Below are 19226 nucleotides of genomic sequence, written 5' to 3'. Positions count from 1 at the left end.
TCCTGCATCTCCACCTACTGATAGCACAAACATTTTGCAAGTCCTACTCGACTCCTCTGTGGTACCATCCCTTAATCTCCCAGTGATCTCACCTTCTTCTGAACTCACAGCATCCAGTGCACGTATCACTCTTCTACAGTTTAGCACTTTCCGCCTTGTGCGGATAATGTAATTCTCCTGAATGTGAGCAAAGCTGGCTTCCTGCACCAACCCTTTCCCCTCTTTTCAGCAGCTCCTCACTTTTTACCTCGTGGAATTTAAACAAGGACCCAGATGTGGGACTTACACTTTCAGGCTGGCCCATTACGACAGGTCTCATCTCTCAAACACCTATTTAGAGAGTTTACACAATGTTGAGGGACATATAAATCAAATGCCAATTTACTGACTTACACTGAGGAATGATAGACATTCAAAATGGACTGGAATGCCTGAATTGGCCTGACTGGCCGATGTCCCCATGAGCTAAGGATTGCTTAGTAAAATGCAGACTTAGAACAAAAGTAACTAACCTAAAGTCAGGTCTCACCTCTAAGGCAGGAGATCCTCTTTCGTGAAACAGGAGCAGCAGCCTGACCAAGGAACTCACTGAGCTCACCTGTTCTCCCCCTAGCCCTGGGCCCTGCCAGGGTTATACTTGGAAGTATAGGTACTTCCAAGGATGGCCAAACCCCTCCTGTTAAGTCTGCCAAACTGGTTTATAACCCAGTTGCTTAGACTTCACCTAAATTACAACCACTTTCCAGCCCCTCTCCTTTCAGACTAAAAGCTCCCAAGGGCCCATGCCTTGCAGGGCTTTTTTTTGTTTGTTTGTTTTTTTGAGGCAGAGTCTCGCTCTGTCGCCCAGGCTGGAGTGCAGTGGCACGATCTCGGCTCACTGCAAGCTCCACCTCCCAGGTTCACGCCATTCTCTTGCCTCAGCCTCCTGAGTAGCTGGCACTACAGGTGCCCACCACCACGTCTCGCTAATTTTTTGTATTTTCAGTAGAGACAGGGTTTCACCGTGTTAGCCAGGATAGTCTCTATCTCTTGACCTCGTAATCCTCCCGCCTCAGCCTCCCAAAGTGCTGGAATTACAGGTGTGAGCCACTACGCCCAGCGCTTTTTTTTTTTTTTGAGACAGAGTTTCCCTCTTGTTGCCCAGGTTGGAGTGCAATGGCGCCATCTCAGCTCACCGCAATCTCCACCTCCCAGGTTCAAGCAATTCTCCTGCCTCAGCCTCCCAAGTAGCTGGGATTACAGGCATGCACTACCACGCCCCGCTAAGTTTGTATTTTTATAGAGATGGGGTTTCTCCATGTTGAGGCTGGTCTTGAACTCCTGACTTCAAGTGGTCCACCCACCTTGGCCTCCCAAAGTGCTGGGATTACAGGCTTGAGCCACCGTGCCTGGCCAGCAGGTTTCAATAAGTATGTTGTGACACAAAGGGCCGCTTTGTCAGCAAAGAAAGGAACAGAAAAACTCACTCCCCCTGCCGTTTTGTTGTTTTTTTTTTTTAAGAGACAGGCTCTCTCTCTGTTGCCCAAGCTGGAGTGTGATCACAGCTCACTGTAGCCTTAATCTCCAGGGTTCAAGCTTTCCTCTCACTCTCAGCCTCCCAAGTAGCTAGGACTACCAAGCGTGCATCACCACGCTGGCTAGTGTTTTTGTTTTTTGTTTTCTTTTACAGAGATGGGGTTACACCATGTTGCCCAGGCTGGTCTGGAACTCCTGGGTTCAAGGGATCCTCCCACCTCAGCCTCCCAAATTACTGGGATTACAGGCATGAGCCACCTCCCCTGGCTTCACTCCCCATTTAAAGGGTCCCTGGGCCAGGCCACCACACCCAGCTAAAGTTTTTATTTTTAGTAGAGACAGGGTTTCACCATATTGGCCACACTGGTCTCAAACTTCTGACCTCAAGTGATTTGCCCAGTTCAACCTACATCCACTCTCTTGATCTGAAACACTGAAGCTACCTGCCTTGTTCAAAGCCAAAAAGCATCTACCTACAAAGCCCTGGGTTTTTTGTTTGTTTTATTGGAGACGGAGCCTCACTCTGTTGCCCAGGCTGGAGTGCAATGGCGTGGTCTTGGCTCCTGACCTCGTGATCCGCCCGCCTAGGTTTTGAAGGACAAATGCCTGCACCCTTATTTGTTTGCCTTCTCCTGGGAATTTCTCTATCCAATGCGGTAGGCAAGATTTTTTTTTTCTTTTTTGAGACGGAGTCTCCCTCTGTTGCCAGGCTGTAGTGCAGTGGTGCAATCTTGACTCACTGCAATCTCCGCCTCCCAGGTTCAAGCAATTCTCCTGTCTCAGCCTCCTGAGTAACTGGGACTACAGGCACGCGCCACCACGCCCAGCTGATTTTTGTATTTTTAGTAGAGACAGGGTTTCACCATGTTGGTCAAGATGTTCTGGATCTTGACCTCGTGATCCGCCCGCCTCGGCCTCCCAAATTGCTGGGATTACAGGCATGAGACACTGTGCCCAGCAACAAGATAATTTTAAAAGGAGAGGGTACTTCTGCTTTTGTTGCTTTTGTCTTGTCTTTTGTGGTTCCACATACAACACAGCAGTGTCTATGGGCTGTTAATCGCAACATAATGCAGACAACACAATTGTCTCTGGGGTCCACTGAATCCAAGTTACACATGCACCACACTTCTGCCTTTTGCACTGCAGACTGGCAAGTGAGCAATGTTTTGTAGAAGCAGCAGGTGTGAGCAGAGGTGACTTCTGCCAGATGGTGCTAAAAAAAGGCCCAAGTCTGATACACAGGAGTCCTTCCATTAACCCATCCATGACCAAGGCAAAGTGTGTGGGTGAGGAGTGGGAGGAACTGCCCTGTCTTTGCCTTTTGGTCTTCTGCCTCAAACACTATCCATCTGTCACCCAACCTGGTTTTGCCTTGATATAAATGGCAGGGGTGGCCAAGAGAATGGGGTGACAGAGGGGGAAACCCACGGTGTTATATGCTTTCACCTATACCCTCCAAGATGGCCCTGAGCGTCTCACACCCTAGAGGTCTGACCAGGTACTGACGCTTTCTTGTCAAAGCCCTACAACTATCACCTCCCTGCTGTGAAATATGAGGTGAGTTATTTAAACCGGCGGAACCAGTTTCCTCATCTACATAGAGGGATGATGATTCCCCCTAGCTCACAGGACAGCTGTGGGCATCGAATGAGTTCACTCATGTGAAAAATCTAGCACAACCCCTGATACATGACACAAGCACTTCAGGGCTCATTCATGTTCCTCCTTCCAGGAGATGGCCTTGCACTTTCTACTCTGGTAGGCCAGCCTCATATAAGCTCCTGGAGGCTGGCGTGTCCCCAGGGGTCAGACCATCCCAGGAACGATGACTTGACCACAGCCATGTCATGAGATACCAGATTCTGGGAAGGGGCAGCAAGAGGAGAAAGTGAAGGGCGCCTCAAGGTACTGTGTGCCCTAGACAGGGCTCCCAGCCATAAGCACTTACGCAGGTGCAGGGGCACAGAGAAAATTCTGGTAACACTCCTCCTTCAATTCTGATCAGGTCCCAGGCTCAACTAATCAGTTCAGGGAAGGGCCCTCTGCCACCTTTTCCTAACCAAAGCCACTCGCGGGTGCGGAGCTCACACCTAGAAAAGGGAAACTTCTATTAACAGCCAATACGCAAAACACACAAAGCCTTTTGTTTAAAGGACTAACCAGGCGTTAGTGCCCTTCCAGACCGGCTCTCGGGACTGGCGGGGAAGAAGGGGAAAAGAAATCAGCGTATTTTGACAAAACACCCACCATGGGCTAGGCGGAGACTAAGTGTGCGAAGCGGATCCCGCTGTACAAAGGGAAAAACCGCGGCGGGGAGAGCCTGAGCCGCGGGCTCCAGGCCACCAGTCGCAGACAGGGGCGGCCCTCCCGGCGCGCGCCCTCCTCCTCCCCGACCTGGCTGGAGCTGCCCAGGGCGGGCGTAGACCGGGGCGCGGGAGGGCGACGGTATCCCAGGTGGGGCGGGACCTGACTCCGGACGCTACGACTCTTTAACCGCAGCGCCGCGCGGTCTCGAACTCGAGGTGCGGCCCGAGCCCACGTGCCCCAAGTCGCCCCCGCTGCCCTGGAGGACCTGCGGGCCCCGGTCCAGGCGTGGTCCCGCTCGCACTAGGGAGCGGTCGCCCAGGGTGCCAGGAAGTCGGGGCCCGGCCAGCCGCCGACCGGCCGCACCCCTCCCCGCTGAGCTCGCGCGCCCGCCTAGTCAGCACCTTTCCCGCAGCGCAGCCCCACGGTGGGTCACGAGGCGGGCGCGGCCCGACCAGCCCCGGCTGGACCAGGCATCGGCGCCACTCACCTCGCCCCTCCCCGTCCCGCTGGTCTCCCCTCCCCCCTCCTTCCCCTCCCCCTCTCCGTTCTCCTCCTCCTCCCCATCCCCCGGCGGGCCGCAGCGCGCCACGTCCCTGGCCCCGCCCCTGCGAGCCACGCGGGGAACCCCGGTGACGTCACCACCCTCCAGCGCTCGCATTCCCGCGCTCTCCAGAAAAGACGCGAAGGTGGTGACGTGTCCGGTGCGCCAGGGCGGCTGCGCGGGAGGCATTGGCAACTGAGCGTCCTGCGGCGCCGCCTGGTGGAAGCAAAGCGGCCGAGCCCCCGGAAGCGGCGGCGCGGGCGAGAGGAGAACGTGACTTACGTCATCTGGCGGAGGCGAGGGGGCGGCTGCCGCGTGACCAGCCCCAGCCCGGCGCTGTCGGCGCGTTTCTCTTTCTTTTCTGTTCTCAGTGGAGAGGTTGGAAGCTTGATTTCATGCCCTTTATTTTACTTTGACTGTTTTCAAACCTATCAAGGAAATATTGTTAATTATAGAAGACTTGGGGGGAAAAGGGAAAAGATAGGTAGAAAATGATTCTTAGCACCCCCAAGCATCTTTAACCTTTCATTATGTTTACTTCCAGCCTTTTTTCATGAAACAAAATTGTGGTCTGACTGTATACAGTGGTATTAACTACAAGGATTCCTAAGAAGGGACAAAAAGCACTTTTCAGCTTCAAGGCTAATTTATAGGACCAGGTAGAAGAGGAAAAGGTCAAACAATAGACAAAATGAGCGATTCCTCCAGGGTATCTAATCACTATTCAAATCATCCAGAGGAGGAAACGGGGGCTCAGTCATGCCAAAGGCTGCGCATGAGAGTGTGGCAGACTGGGGTTTCAAACCCAGGCTCTAAGCTGTCAACCTGCAAGATGGTGGGAGTGGGGAAGACAGTGAAGAGTTGTGCAGGGGATTCACAGAGCTACAGAATCCATTTGTACTTCTTGAACTGCTGAGTGGGGAGCTAGTTATAAGGAATAAGGCTAGTGCCCCACCAGTTGGAGCAATTTCATGAGAGAGTGGCACAAAGCCCTGGCCACTAGTTAAGTGCCACCCATCTCCAGTGCCACCCATCTCCAGCACGGCCCTCCCCATGAGTGACAGTGAAAGGTGGGAGGGACGTTACCTGACTGTCAGGCATTAGACCTGCTACTCTAAGTGCAGTCTGCAGGCCAGCAGCATCCCTGCTGTCCAGCACTTTAGGCATCACTTGGAAGCTTGATGGAAATGCAGAATCCTGGATATCACACTTAAAACTTATGAATCGGGCCACGTGCGATGCCTCACACCTGTAATCCCAGCACTTTGGGAGGCCAAGGCGGGTGGATCATCTGAGGTCAGGAGTTCGAGACCACCCTGGCCAACATGTTGAAACCCCGTCTCTACTAAAAATACAAAAATAGCCGGGTGTGGTGGCGGGTGCCTGTAATCCCAGCTACTTGGGAGGCTGAGACAGGAGAATGGCTTGAACCCGGGAGACAGCAGTTACAGTGGGCCAAAACTGTTCCATTACACTCCAGCCTGGGCAATAAGAGCGAAACTGTCTCAAAAAGTTTTAAAAATAAAGCTTCTACATCAGAATATGCATTTTAACTATGTCGCTGGGTGATTCCTGTGCACATTAAAGTTTGAGAAGTGCTGTTGTAAATAAGTGATCCTGCTCCCTTGGTACAACAGGTGGGATGGTAGATGCGAAGGGTGCTTGCAGAACTGGATGATGGGAAGTCAGGCAGGCAGGGAGCAAGGTCGGTAAGGAGGATTTAAAAAAAAAAAAAATCAGGTCTGGGTGCGGTGGCTCACGCCTGCAATCCCCGCGCTTTGGGAGGCGGAAGCAGGCGGATCACCTGAGGTCGGGAGTTCGAGACCAGCCTGACCTATATGGAGAAACCCCATCTCTACTAAAAATACACAATTAGCCGGGCATGGGTGGCGCATGCCTGTAATCCCAGTTACTGGAGAGGCTGAGACAGGAGAATTGCTTGAACCCGGCAGGCGGAGGTTGTGGTGAGCCGAGATCGTGCCATTGCACTCCAGCCTGGGCAACACGAGCGAAACTGCGTCTAAAAAAAAAAAAAAAATACTACGAGTGTCAGAAAATATGATCTGCCACACAGGAAAACCGGGAAATCAGAATCCGGGAGATAAACGAAGAAGAAATAGGTGAAGCAGGTAATCAGATCTCTTGAGAAAATTCACTAATAGAAGGGCTGCCCCCCTGTGGCTGACTTTTTTGTGTTGTCTATGACTTAGAGGGTACCTAGTTGTTATAATTCACAGAGCTTGGGGAGAGTAACCCCTGCCCATCCCCTCCAGCAGAGTATAGAGACTTCTCTGGGTTCTTCTAGCTGAGGGCATATTCTGGGCATTTTCGGACAGGGGAGAACCAGGGATAGGAGGAGCTGGCTGAGGTTCTGACAGAACAGTGTCTGTTGGATGAGGGCTGGAGTATGTATGATGTGTGCTTGCGTATGCACATGTGGGCTGGAGGGAAGGGCAGGGCATTGACTCCAGCCCAGGACAGCAGTCACTGAAAGATGGGATGAAATTAGGTGATTGGGAATTAGTGGGTCCCCAAGGCCACAGGGCTGATGACATCTGGTACCTTGAAAGTCAGGTGGCATGCCTACAGATCTCTTGGGTGGATAGTTCTTGGAGTTAAAGAGTTTTGGAGGTCCCCAAGTAGCTTCTAAATATTAGCAATCTGGCTGGGCGTGGTAACTCACACCTGTAATCCCAGCACACTTTAGGAGGTCAAGGCAGGCAGATCACCTGAGGTCAGGAGTTCGAGATCAGCCTGGCCAACATGGCAAAAACTATCTCTACCAAAAATGCAAAAAATTAGTCGGGCATGGTGGTGTGTGCCTGTAATCCCAGCTACTCAGGAGGCTGAGGCAAGAGGATAGCTTGAACCTGGGAGGCAGAGGTTGTGGTGAGCCGAGATTGCGCCACTGCACTCCAGCCTAGGTGACAGAGTGGGACTCCATCTCAAAAAAAATAAACAAATAAATTGTGTGTATATATATATGCAATCTGTTGAGACAATAGTAGTACTGGTAGAGGCAGGGCCGTAGTAGATTAGAAGCAAAGTGTTCTGGGTGGAGGAGTGGCAAGTTGTTGTTCTCATCATGACCATGATGTTGGGGGGTCCAGCCACGTTGCCTGGAGGAGGAAGAGTTAAGAAGGCGTCCCTCTGACTTATTGATACACTCAGTCTGAGAATGATCAGTCTATGCGGTAGACAGCAGGCCGCGTGGGTATGGAGGGTCTTAAGCTGTTCTCTCCAGACTTCAAATGGTGGCTTAGTTTGGAGAGGCAGCAGCTGGGCAGTCCTTAGAGATCCCATTGACTGATGGAGGAGGGGTGCAATGGACAGTAAATGTGGGAATGTGTATGGGTGGGGAGGTAGGTGGATGTGGGGTTTGAGGAGTGTTGCTGTGAGAGTTTCTAGGACCACTCTGAGAGTGGGGCAGGCCCGAAATGAGATCAACACTGATGTTGGCCCAGAGGTATCTGGAGGCTGGGAGTTGGTGCAGCAGTTGTACTGGTCCTCCTAGGCCTGTGCTTGACTTGGTAGAGAGGGTGTCAAGTTAGAAAAAAAGGAGGGACTCTGAACTCCATTCCTGATTGTGATGGGCTGTGATACTGTGCTGGAGTGGTACTACAGGGAAGATTTGACTGCTTGAGTAGAGTCCTCTTTGGGTGGATGATTTGCCACCTGTGTGTTTTATGGCCCTGTGGTTCTTCTGAGTCTGTCAGGTATTACTAGACCAGGCATCTGCCTGTCACCCACAGGTGTGTTTTGTCAAAAAGCTGTGAGTGATGTCCTCCAAATTCTCAGGTTGAAGGATTTCTCAGAATGGCCAACCACGGTCTTTCCTTGAGTGTTCCTGCTCTTCAGGCAAGCCTTTGCCTTATCTAGTTTTTGTTTTGTTTTGTTTTGTTTTTTGAGACAGAGTCTCACTCTGTGGCCAGGGTGGAGTGCAGTGGCGCGATCTTGGCTCACTGCAACCTCTGCCTCCCAGGTTCAAGCGATTTTCCTGCCTCAGCCTTCCAAGTAGCTGGGATTACAGGCGTGTGCCAACACACCTAGCTAATTTTTGTATTTTTAGTAGAGACGGGGTTTCACCATGTTGGCCAGGATGGTCTCAATCTCTTGACCTCGTGATCTGCCCACCTCAGCCTCCCAAAGTGCTGGGATTTCAGGCGTGAGCCACTGTGCCTGGCATGCCTCATCTAGTTTTATCTTCTCCACACCTATCCAAACCCTTCCTCTCCTTTGAAGCCCAGTTCAAATTCTAGGTCTCTGTGCACCTTCCTGGATTCTCAACAATTTCCCCCATTGTCTGATGCACTTAGGAGCTGACACAAACCAGCCCCTCAATCATACAGGGTAGACAACACAATGTGGTTATTCCTTCTCTTTTAGGGGCATAGCACCTCTCTTACCAAAAATGTCTCCCCCTCTGTTAGGCCAATCAGTGCCTTTTTGGGGGGGGTGGGAGGGGTTCTGCCTTTTGGATCAGAGAGTGGAGCAGTCAGTCCTGTTCCAGTGAGGAAGCCAACATTCAGGCACTTCAGGAGCCAGAATTCCTACCAGGAGGGGCTGCTCTGTGCTGAGATCAAATGAAGCCCCAGAGAGAGGCAGAAATGGGTCAGATGGACCCTAGCTCCACAGGTCCTGAGGCCCAGCCACATCAGCTCCAGCCCAGTATGGTTGTCTAGCTCGACTTTAGTGTCCACAAACCAGTCACAGAGCAGTTCACTAAGGAACATGGCCATCTAAGTGCGCCTAACTAGTATTTAAAGTTGTCAAGGGGTGGGGATGTGCAAATTAAGCAGCAAAAGATTATTATTCATGCCTATTTTGCCCAAGCTGGTTAACTGGCTTTCTGTCACTTGCAATTGAAAGTACCTGGTACAGGCCGGGCGCAGTGGCTCAAGCCTGTAATCCCAGCACTTTGGGAGGCCGAGACGGGCGGATCACGAGGTCAGGAGATCAAGACCATCCTGGCTAACATGGTGAAACCCCGTCTCTACTAAAAACTACAAAAAACTAGCCGGGCGAGGTGGCGGGCGCCTGTAGTCCCAGCTACTCAGGAGGCTGAGGCAGAAGAATGGCATGAACCCGGGAGGCGGAGCTTGCAGTGAGCCGAGAAAGTACCTCGTACAGCCGGGCGCGGTGGCTCACGCCTATAATCCCAGCACTTTGGGAGGCTGAGGCAGGTGGATCACAAGGTCAGGAGTTCAAGACCAGCCCGGTCAACATAGTGAAACCCCATCTCTACTAAAAATACAAAAAAAAAAAAAATTAGCTGGGCGTAGTGGGGGGTGCCCGTAGTCTCAGCTACTTGGGAGGCTGAGGCAGGAGAATCGCTTGAACCTGGGAGGCGGAGGTTGCAGTGAGCTAAGATCGTGCCACTGCACTCCAGCCTGGCTGCACTCCAGCCTGGTGACAGAGTGAGACTCCATCTCAAAAACCAAACAAAAACAAAGAAAGTACCTGGCACATAGTAGGCATGCAAGAAATGTTCATTCCCTTCTTTCCTCCTTAAAGATAGGCTTATACTTCCGAGTTTTTCAGTATCTCTATTCTGTGATCATTGAACTCAGAAACAGCAATTGAATTTTACCGTTTGGAGAACATATAAAGATACAAATATTAAGTGAACAAGCTATTACAAGCATTAGTTTGAAATAGCAATATTCCCTTGACATCTGGATCTCTTTTTCCTGTATCACTATCAGTTAAATCCCGCCCCCCAAAATTTATAAATTTTATAAAAAGGTGACCATGATATAATTTGGAAAAACTAGTGACGCTGTGCTTTGAGAACAGAATAAAGAGCATGGCTGGAACTCTGCCAAGATGGTCTTTAACATTCTGCCCTAGCCAGGGTGTTAACTTTCCAACACTGTTCGTGTATGGCTGAGTGCTGCAAATTTCTCAGATAATTAGCAAAAGGTTGAAATAAACGCTAAAAATGAGTTCATAAGAAGGAAAATAAGCTGGTTTTCTTTCTGTTCCTTTTAAAACTCTAGCCAGAAATACTGCCCAATGCATAATGAAGACTGTACACAGCAGCACCAAAAAGGCTATTTACAGGAGATTTTCTTCAGCAGAATCCACTTGAAAGCACTGAGAATTTGCATCTTAGCTAAGAGCAGTTCACTAAGGAACAGGGCCATCTAAGTGCGTAACTAGTATTTAAAGTTGTCAAGGGGTGGGGATGTGCAAATTAAGCAGCAAAAGATTATTCTCTTGTTTTGCCTTAGGGGAAAGTGATAGTGGTCAGAGGGGCCAGTTCCAAGGGCTGGTCCAAGGCAGGCCGGTGGTCTTGGTACTCTGCCACATGCCCATTCCGGTGGTGGCCATACTCAAACTTGATCCGCAGCTCGCCAATCTTAGATTGGGGAAGGATATCTGGGATCCACTCGATGATGAAAGGTGTTGGTTCCTTTTGATCTGGGGAAGTGTTGCCTAAAGAGTAAAAAGGAGTATTAGTATACTTTAATAGGTGTTCCTAATTGCAAGAAAAAGTGTCTGGAATTGGAGCAGTCTGTTCAGCTTTGATAATCAGAAGGCGGAATGAAGTTTATAAATTCAGTGGTGACTGGGATATCAGATTTATTGATAATCATTAAGTTTTTGTTTTTGTTTTTTTTTTTTTTTTTTTTTTTTTTTTTTTTGAGACGGGAGTCTCGCGCTGTGTCACCCAGGCTGGAGTGCAGTGGCGCGATCTCGGCTCACTGCAAGCTCCGCCTCCCAGGTTCACGCCATTCTCCTGCCTCAGCCTCCGAGTAGCTGGGACTACAGGCGCCCGCCACCACGCCCGGCTAGTTTTTTGTATTTTTAGTAGAGACGGGGTTTCACCATGTTAGCCAGGATGGTCTCGATCTCCTGACCTCGTGATCCACCCGCCTCGGCCTCCCAAAGTGCTGGGATTACAGGCTTGAGCCACCGCGCCCGGCCTTGTTTTGTTTTTTTGAGATGGAGTCTCACTCTGTCTCCCAGGCTGGAGTGCAGTGGCGTGATCTTGGCTCACTGCAACCTTTGCCTCCCAGGTTCAAGCGATTCTCCTCCCTCAGCTTCCTGAGTAGCTGGGATTACAGGCGTGTGCCACCACACCTGGCTAATTTTTTGTATTTTTAGTAGAGATGGGGTTTCACCGTGTTAGCCAGGATGGTCTCGATCTCCTGTGTGATCCGCCCATCTCAGACTCCCAAGTGCTGGGATTACAGGCCTGAGTCACCACACCTAGCCATCATGAAGTTAAAACTATATATTTAGGCCAGGCGTGGTAGCTGACACCTGTAATCCCAACAGTGTTGGAAGGCAAGGCAGGAGGATAGCTTGAGGCCAGGCGTTGAAGACCAGCCTATGCAACAAAGTGAGACCCTATCTCTACAAAAAAATTAGCCAGGTGTGGTGAAATGTGCCGCTAGTCCCAACTACTTGGGAGACTGAGGTGGGAGGATTGCTTGAGCCCAGTAATTCAATGCCAGCCTGGGCAATACAGTGAGACCCTATCTCAAAAAAAAAAAGTAATATAAGAAAACAAGAAGGATGGGCCAGGGGCAGTGGCTCATGCCTGTAATTCCAGCACTTTGGGAGGCTGAGGTAGGTGGATCACTTGAGGTCAGGAGTTCAAGACTAGCCTGACCAACATGGCAAAACCGTCTCTACTAAAAATACAAAAATTAGCCAGGTGTGGTGGCGTGCTCCTGTAATCCCAGTTACTTCGGAGGCTAAGACAGAAGAATAGCTTGAACCCAGAAGATGGAGGCTTCAGTAAGCTGAGATTGTACCACTGCACTCCAGCCTGGGCAACAGAGCAAGACTCCGCCTCAAAAAACACCCCCAAAAAACAAAAAAACAAAAGGATGGAGGAGAGGACCCTGATTAATAATGTATACACATTTTTCTCTCAGCACTACTTAACCTTTGACTTCATAAGCTAGTATTTTACTTTTTATTTTTTGTTTTTGTTTTTTGAGATGGAGTCTTGCTCTGTTGCTCAGGCTGGAGTACAGTGTGGCAATGTTGTTTCACTGCAACCTCCGCTTCCTGGGTTCAGGTGATTCTTCCGCCTCAGCCTTCCAAGTAGCTGGGACTACAGGCACGTACCACCATGTCCAGCTAATTTTTGTATTTTTAGTAGAGACAGGGTTTCACCATCTTGGCCAGGCTGGTCTCGAACTCCTGACCTCCGGTGATCTTTCCACCTCGGCCTCCCAAAGTGTGGGGATTACAGGTGTGAGCCACTGCGCCTGGCCTACATTTTACTTTTCACTTCACTGTGTTACTCTCTCTCCACTTTAGCCTAAATACTCACCCCGTTTAAACTCCTTCCCTCAACTTCTTTTGGTCCTTTCTTTCCCACAAAGACTAAGATATCACTGATATGATGAGAAACAAAGCATCCATCCACCCTGGACTAACAACCTTATTGGCAGGGTATTTTGGTCTGTTTGGTTTCTTTTAGTCATAGAATATAAATGTTAGGTATTATCTAGCTCATGTTAGTCACAGACATTCTAGCTTCCATTTCAAATGATATCTGGAGTTGCTGCCAACTTTTCACTTAAATATCAATGAAGACATAGAAAAAGATGAAAACTCACAACTGATGAACATTAAGACCACTGGCAGCTTCTGGGAGGAAATATAAAACAGGTGGAGATGGATGGAAAGAAATCCACCCAGACTTTGGCCATAGCACATCCCATCTTTCCTTCATAAAGGGAGGCTACATGGAAAAAGGCAGGAAAATACTCTCTCTCTCTCACTGTTTGTGCCCTGGCTACTACTTGTACACAGCAGCAAATGAGTAGTGCCACTTCCTTTCCTTTAGAACATCTCACACACACCCCCTCCCCACTCATGTACCTGAATTCTTAATGACTGCAAAGGGGACTTGGGGGAGGGTAGGTGCATGGTTAAAGTTGAATAGCAGGGCTAGGTGCAGTTGCTCACATCTGTAAACCCAGCACTTTGGGAAGCCAAGCCGGGCAGATCATGAGGTCAGGAGTTCGAGACCAGCCTGATCAACATGGTGAAACTCTGTCTCTACTAAAAATACAAAAATTAGCTGGGTGTGGTGGCACGCACCTGTAATCTCAGCTACTCAGAAAGCTGAGACAAAGGAATTGCTTGAACCTGGGAGGCAGAGGTTGCAGTGAGCTGAGATCACACCACTGCACTCCAGCCTAGGCAACAGAATAAGACTCCACCTCAAAAAAAAAAAAAAAAAAAAAAAAAAAAAAGTGAATAGCAGTGGCAGAGTGTGTTCTGGAAAGTACAGTCTGCACTAGGAAAGCAATTTGGGTGGGAGAAAGAGGAGAAACCCTTGAAAACTGTGTATGTGGGGAATCTTAGTTTTGTGTGTTTTTTCCTATATTCCATTATTAGCAATGAAGGAGGCAGAGATGTTCAGGAGATGCCACTGTGGTAGGAAAGAGAAATAATAGATATGAGAACTTTGCATCAGCGCCTCACATACAGATCTGAGAGGGAGCCAGCCATCACGCAGGAGTGATCCCAAGCAATCTGCCTGTTACCAAAATTTGAGTCTGGAAAGATCTTGTGTTTTTTTTTGTTTTTTTTTTTGAGACGGAGTCTTGCTCTGTCACCCAGGTTGGAGTGCAGTGGCTCGATCTCAGCTCACTGCAAGCTCCGCCTCCCAGGTTCACACCATTCTCCTGCCTCAGCCTCCCGAGTAGCTGGGACTACAGGCGCCCGCCACCATGCCTGGCTAATTTTTTTTTTGTATTTTTAGTAGAGACGGGGTTTCACCGTGTTAGCCAGGAAGGTCTTGATCTCCTGACCTCGTGGTCTGCCCGCCTTGGCCTCCCAAAGTCTGGACAGATCTTAATCTGTTCAGTAATAAGAAAAGAAAAGAACAGGAAGTTAAAAAAAAAAACTATATAAGGAAAAGGGAGTAAATAACTAGAAGAATTAAAGGAAGGGAAAGCAATGACTGATCTATCCAAAAGAAAATTTAAACAGCCGGGTGCAGTGGCTCACTCCTGGTAATCCCAGCACTTTGGGATGCCGAGGCGGGTGGATCATGAGGTCAGGAGTTCGAGACTACCTTGGCCAAGGTGGTGAAACCCCGTCTTTACTAAAAATACAAAAATTATCTGGGCATAGTGGTGGGCACCTGTAATCCCCAGCTACTCGGGAGGCTGAGGCAGGAGAATCGCTTGAACCCAGAAGGTGGGGGTTGCAGTGAGCTGAGATCGCGCCACTGTACTCCAGCCTAGGTGACAGAGCAAGACTCTGTCTCAAAAAAAAAAAAACAGAAATTTCAGGGAACTGTTTAGCATCCACAAAAGAAAAAAATAAGATCTGGCCTTTATGGAAATAAGGCCAGAATCATAAGGAGAGCCCAGACTGGGAAGAAAAGGCAGCTGGATGAGAGTAAAAGGAAGACAAACAAGAAAAGGCCAAATTTCAAGAACCACAAAGAGTAGAATTAAAATCTACATGGTCAGCTGGGCACAGTGGCTCATGCTTTGGGAGGACCAGGGTGGATCGCTTGAGGTCAGGAGTTCAAGACCAGCCTGAGCAACATAGCGAGACCCCCATCTGTGTAAGAATTTTTTTTTTTTTTTTTTTGAGACGGAGTCTCGCTCTGTCGTCCAGGCTGGAGTGCAGTGGCCGGATCTCAGCTCACTGCAAGCTCCGCCTCCCGGGTTCACGCCATTCTCCTGCCTCAGCCTCCCGAGTAGCTGGGACTACAGGCGCCCGCCACCTCGCCCTGCTAGTTTTTTGTATTTTTTAGTAGAGACGGGGTTTCACCGTGTTAGCCAGGATAGTCTCGATCTCCTGACCTCGTGATCCACCCGTCTCGGCCTCCTAAAGTGCTGGGATTACAGGCTTGAGCCACCGCGCCCGGCCAGAAATTTTTTTTTTTTTTTGAGACGGAGTTTTGCTCTGTCGCCCAGGCTGGAGTGCAGTGGCACGATCTCGGCTCACTGCAAGCTCCGCCTCCTGGGTTCACGCCATTCTCCTGCCTCAGCCTCCTGAGTAGCTGGGACTACAGGCGTCCGCCACCATGCCTGGCTAATTTTTTTTTTTTTTTTTTTTTTTTTTGAGATGGAGTCTCGCTCTGTCGCCCAGGCTGGAGTGCAGTGGCCAAATCTCAGCTCACTGCAAGCTCCGCCTCCCGGGTTTACGCCATTCTCCTGCCTCAGCCTCCCGAGTATCTGGGACTACAGGCGCCCACCACCTCGCCCGGCTAGTTTTTTTTTTGTACTTTTTTTAGTAGAGACGGGGTTTCACCGGGTTAGCCAGGATGGTCTCCATCTCCTGACCTCGTGATCTGCCCGTCTCGGCCTCCCAAAGTGCTGGGATTACAGGCTTGAGCCACCGCGCCTGGCCTAATTTTTTGTATTTTTAGTAGAGACGGGGTTTCACAGTGTTAGCCAGGATGGTCTCGATCTCCTAACCTCGTGATCTGCCTGCCTCGGCCTCCCAAAGTGCTGGGATTACAGGTGTGAGCCACCACGCCCGGCCAGAAATTTCTACTAAAAAAAAAAAATCTGACATGGTTCTAAAATATATTACAAACCCATAATAACCAAAAGAGTGTGGTACTGGCATGCATCTAGACAGATTAAAGGAACAAAACAGAAAGACTAGAAATAGACACAAATAGAACAGGAATTTAGTTAGCCTAAGATAAAGATGGCATTTGTAACTAGTGAAATAAAAACAAATAAGTGTTTCTTATAATAAATGGTTTGTATCAACCAGATAACCATCTGGAAGAAAATAAAAGGTGGTGGAACCTTATCTATAACTTACATAAGTTACATCATGATAAATTCCAGAGAATCAAAGTTTTTCTTTTTCTTTTTTTTTTGTTTTTTTGAGACAAGGTCTTGCTGTGTTGCCCTGCCTGGAGTGTAGTGACACAATCATGGCTCACTGCAGCCTCAACCTCCAGGGCCCATGCAACCCTCCCACCTCAGCCTCTGAAGTAGCTGGGACCACAGGCATGTACCACCATTCCTGGCTAATTTTTTTTTTTTTTTGAAAGTAAGTTTATTAAGAAAGTAAAGGAGGCTGGGCGTGGTGGCTCATACCTGTAATCCCAGCACTTTGGGAGGCCAAGGCGGGCAGATCACAAGGTCAAGAGATCAAAACCATCCTGGCCAACATGGTGAAACCCTGTCTCTACTAAAAATACAAAAATTAGCTGGGCGTGGTGGCACGGGCCTGAAGTCCCAGCTACTCAGGAGGCTGAGGCAGGAGAATTACTTTAACCTGGGAGGTGGAGGTTGCAGTAAGTCAAGATTGCACCACTGCACTCCAGCCTGGTGACAGAGCAAGACTGTATCTCAGGCCAGGCGCGGTGGCTCACACCTGTAATCCCAGCACTTTGGGAGGCCGAGGCGGGCAGATCACGAGGTCAGGAGATCAAGACCATCCTGGCTAACATGGTGAAACCTCGTCTCTACTAAAAACAAAAAAAAATTAGCTGGGTGTGGTAGTGGGCGCCTGTAGTCCCAGATACTTGGGAGGCTGAGGCAGGAGAATGGAATGGCATGAACCCGGGAGGCGGAGCTTGCAGTGAGCTGAGATCGCACCACTGCACTCCAGCCTGGAAGATAGAGTGACACTCCATCTCAAAAAAAAAAAAAAAAGTAAAGGAATAAAGAATGGCTACTTCATAGGCAGAGGAGCCCCCAGCTAATTTTTAAAATTCTTTTATAGAGATGAGGTCTCCCTGTGTTGCCCAGGCTGGTCTCAAACTCCTGGGTTCAAGCTGTCCTCCAACCTCAGCCTCCCAACGTTCTGGGATTATAGGTGTGAGTCACTGTGCCCTGTCAGATCAAAGATTTAAACATAGACAAACTCAAGTTAAAGAATACTTTTGAAAAATACAAAATTAGGCTGGGTATGGTGGCTCATGCCTGTAATCCCAGCACTTTGGGAGGCTGAGGCGGGTGGATCACCTGAGGTCAGAGTTCGAGACCAGCCTGACCAATATGGTGAAACCCCATCTCTACCAAAAATACAAAAATTAGCCGGGCATGGTGGTGGGTGCCTGTAGTCCCAGCTACTGGGGAGGCTGAGACAAGAGAATTGCTTGAACCTGGGAGGCAGAGGGTGCAGTGAGCCAAGGTCGCGTTACTGCCCTCCAGCCTGGGCGATAAAGCAAGACTCCGTCTCAAAAAAAAAAAAAAAAAAAAAGAAGAAGAAAAGAAAGAAAAATTCAAAATTAAACACTAGTAGAACTAAACATAAGAATATGGTATCACTGGCTGGGTGCAGTGGCTCATGCCTATAACCCAGCACTTTGGGAGGCTGAGGTGGGCAGATCACCTGAGGTTGGGAGTTCGAGACCAGTCTGACCAATGTGGAGAAACCCTGTCTCTGCTAAAAATACAAAATTAGCTGGGTGTGGTGGCACATGCCTTGTAATCCCAGCTCTTTGGGAGACTGAGGCAGGAGAATTGCTTGAACCCAGGAGGCAGAGGTTGCAGTGAGCCGAGATTGCCCCATTGCACTCCAGCCTGGGCAATAAGAGTGAAACTCTGTCTCAAAAAAAAAAAAAAAAGAATATGGTATCACCTTCAAAAACTATGAAGACAAGGCAGAGAACATAGTCCATTTAGCAAAAATTAACACAGAAGACCAACTATATCAATTATAATAAATATAAAGAGGATAGACTATTAAAATTAGAAAAAGTCAAAACCAACTATATAATGTTGATAAAAGATTCATCTAAGTTGGGCCTGGTGGTGTGTGCCTGTAGTCCCAGCTCCTTGGGAGGCCAAGTGGAAGGATCACTTGAACCCAGGAGTTCAAGGCTGTAGTGTACTATGATCACACCTAGAAATAGCCACTGCACTCCAGCCTGAGCAACATGGCAAGACCCTGTCTCTGAAAAAATATAGATTCAATTAAAACAATATCACAAAAAAGTTAAAACTAAATGGATGGCAAACATTAAAAAAATAAAAAACAGGCCAGGCATGGTGGCTTATGCCTGTAATCTCAGCACTTTGTGAGGCTGAGGCAGGAGGACTGCTTGAACCCAGGAGTTCAAGACCAGCCTGGGCAACAGAGTAAGACCTTGTCCCTACTAAAAATAAAAAGAAATTAGCCGGGAATGGTGACATGTGCCTGTAGTCCCAGCTACTCAGGAGGCTGAGGTGGGAGGATCACTTGAGCCCAAGAGTTTGAGGCTGCAGTGAGCCATGATTGTGCCACTGCACTCCAGCCTGGGTAACAGGGCAAGACCCTATCTCAAAAAAAAAAAAAAAAAAAATTTTAAAACGTAACAGAAAAAACAAAAGAAAGTTGGTGTCATGGTTGTAATACTGGACAAAGAATTTAGGGCAAAAGTTATTTTTATGTTGATAACATACAATTTACATTAACAACATCTGGCAATAACTCTGATGTACCAACAACACTGCATTTAAAATAATTAAAGGCTTTTAGAAATATAAGAAGTCATTCAAGGAAACAATTTTAGTAGAAAATGGTAAAATGACTTTTCTAGTCTTTGGCAGGTCAAAGAGATAACAGAGAGGAATTAAACACCCAAATAAAATGACTGATTTAAAAGGTATATATAGCCAGGTGCGGTGGCTCACGCCTGTAATACCAGCACTTTGGGAGGCTGAGGTGGGTGGATCACCTGAGGTTAGAAATTTGAGACCAGCCTGGCCAACATGGCAAAACCCCGTATCTACTAAAAATACAAAAATTAGCTGGGTGTGGTGGCATACGCCTGTAATCTGAGCTACTCAGGAGGCTGAGCCAGGAGAATCACTTGAACCCAGGAGGCGGAGCTTGCAGTAAGCTGAAATCGTGCCACTGCACTCCAGCCTGGGTGACAGAGCAAGACTCTATCTGAAAAACAAACAAAAACTATATA

The 19226-nt window shown here is 48.7% G+C and overlaps 1 protein-coding gene and 1 long non-coding RNA gene across 4 annotated transcripts in view; both read right to left on the bottom strand.

Moving 5' to 3' along the window:
• The window catches only part of LOC126934114 (uncharacterized), a 239224-nt gene that overhangs the window by 189911 nt on the left and 30087 nt on the right, over positions 1-19226 (bottom strand). The window lies entirely within an intron of this gene.
• C13H2orf42 (chromosome 13 C2orf42 homolog) overlaps positions 10130-19226 on the bottom strand; it is a 43547-nt gene continuing 34450 nt past the window's right edge. For all 3 annotated transcript variants that reach the window (XM_050754432.1, XM_050754434.1, XM_050754433.1), the window contains exon 10: positions 10130-10804. In XM_050754432.1, the coding sequence (XP_050610389.1) occupies positions 10596-10804 (209 nt within the window). In that variant the 3' untranslated portion in view covers positions 10130-10595. The remainder of the gene's footprint in view (positions 10805-19226) is intronic.

The sequence above is a fragment of the Macaca thibetana genome, chromosome 13 (assembly GCF_024542745.1).
Source record: "Macaca thibetana thibetana isolate TM-01 chromosome 13, ASM2454274v1, whole genome shotgun sequence".
NCBI classification, from domain to species: Eukaryota; Metazoa; Chordata; class Mammalia; order Primates; family Cercopithecidae; genus Macaca; species Macaca thibetana.
This window is presented reverse-complemented; position numbering and strand designations above follow the sequence as displayed.